The sequence below is a fragment of the Gekko japonicus genome, unplaced genomic scaffold (genome assembly GCF_001447785.1).
Source record: "Gekko japonicus isolate JY-2015 unplaced genomic scaffold, Gekko_japonicus_V1.1 scaffold594, whole genome shotgun sequence".
NCBI classification, from domain to species: Eukaryota; Metazoa; Chordata; class Lepidosauria; order Squamata; family Gekkonidae; genus Gekko; species Gekko japonicus.
Window position 1 is genome coordinate 47,388 of NW_015160852.1, and position 787 is coordinate 48,174.

Here is a 787-nt window from a genome sequence, read left to right on the forward strand (position 1 = left end):
TTTTCCTTTTACCAAAAAAAGTATTGGTGTGAGCACAGTTGACGCTGGAAGAAAGCACTGCAGTATCGCTCATCCCACCGGGAGGGGGGCCTGCTTCCTGACCCCGTCCTTTGTACAAAAGCCAGTTTTGCCCCCCCCCCCCCGGCTTCGTTTACGCGCCGTAAAAGAACACAAACAAAACACCACCCCCTCAACACACAACTATCCGGGGAAAGGAACGGGCGGAATGGGGAGCAAATACCCCTGAAAACGACAGGCGCTAGTGAGGAAGGGACCTGAGGAGGAGCGGGAGCCGAAAATACTTTTTCTCCCCGATCATTGTTACTAATCACGATGACGCGACCGTTGCTGCCTCCCCCCCCCCCCCCCTCTCTCCTGCCAACAGCTCCTGCAGGCTCTGGCTGAACGTTTGCAGCTGCCGCTCGTTCATCAGCCCCTTGGTGCGCAGGAACTTGGAGATGAAGCCCACAGCCGCGGCGATCTCGCGTATCATGGTGGCCCGGGTGTAAAGGGCAGGATGCATGGAGGCGGCGGGGGCGAGAGGCAGCCAGCTCCGGTGCTTGCGTGGGAGGGCACGGTGCGCGGGACCCAGAGGAAGCGAGTGGCGGGGGTCAGAGAGAAAGAGAAGGAGAGTCAGGGAAAGCGCTGAGCGAGTTCAGAGGACTGAAGTGAAAGGCTCCCCCCAACTCATCTGCCTCCCGCTGACGTAGGAGGACAGCGGCGACGTCGGCAACAAACACCTCGACCATCTCCCGTCTACGAGGCACGAAGGAAGTGGGGCTGCGTG

At 59.8% G+C, this 787-nt stretch overlaps 1 protein-coding gene across 1 annotated transcript in view; it reads right to left on the reverse strand.

The window, feature by feature from the left end:
* Window positions 1-581, reverse strand: part of BTG1 (B-cell translocation gene 1, anti-proliferative) — a 4,290-nt gene extending 3,709 nt beyond the window's left edge. The window contains exon 1 of the mRNA XM_015420958.1: window positions 376-581. Within this exon, the coding sequence (XP_015276444.1) occupies window positions 376-523 (148 nt within the window). The 5' untranslated portion in view covers window positions 524-581. The remainder of the gene's footprint in view (window positions 1-375) is intronic.
* Window positions 582-787: the final 206 nt, after the last annotated feature.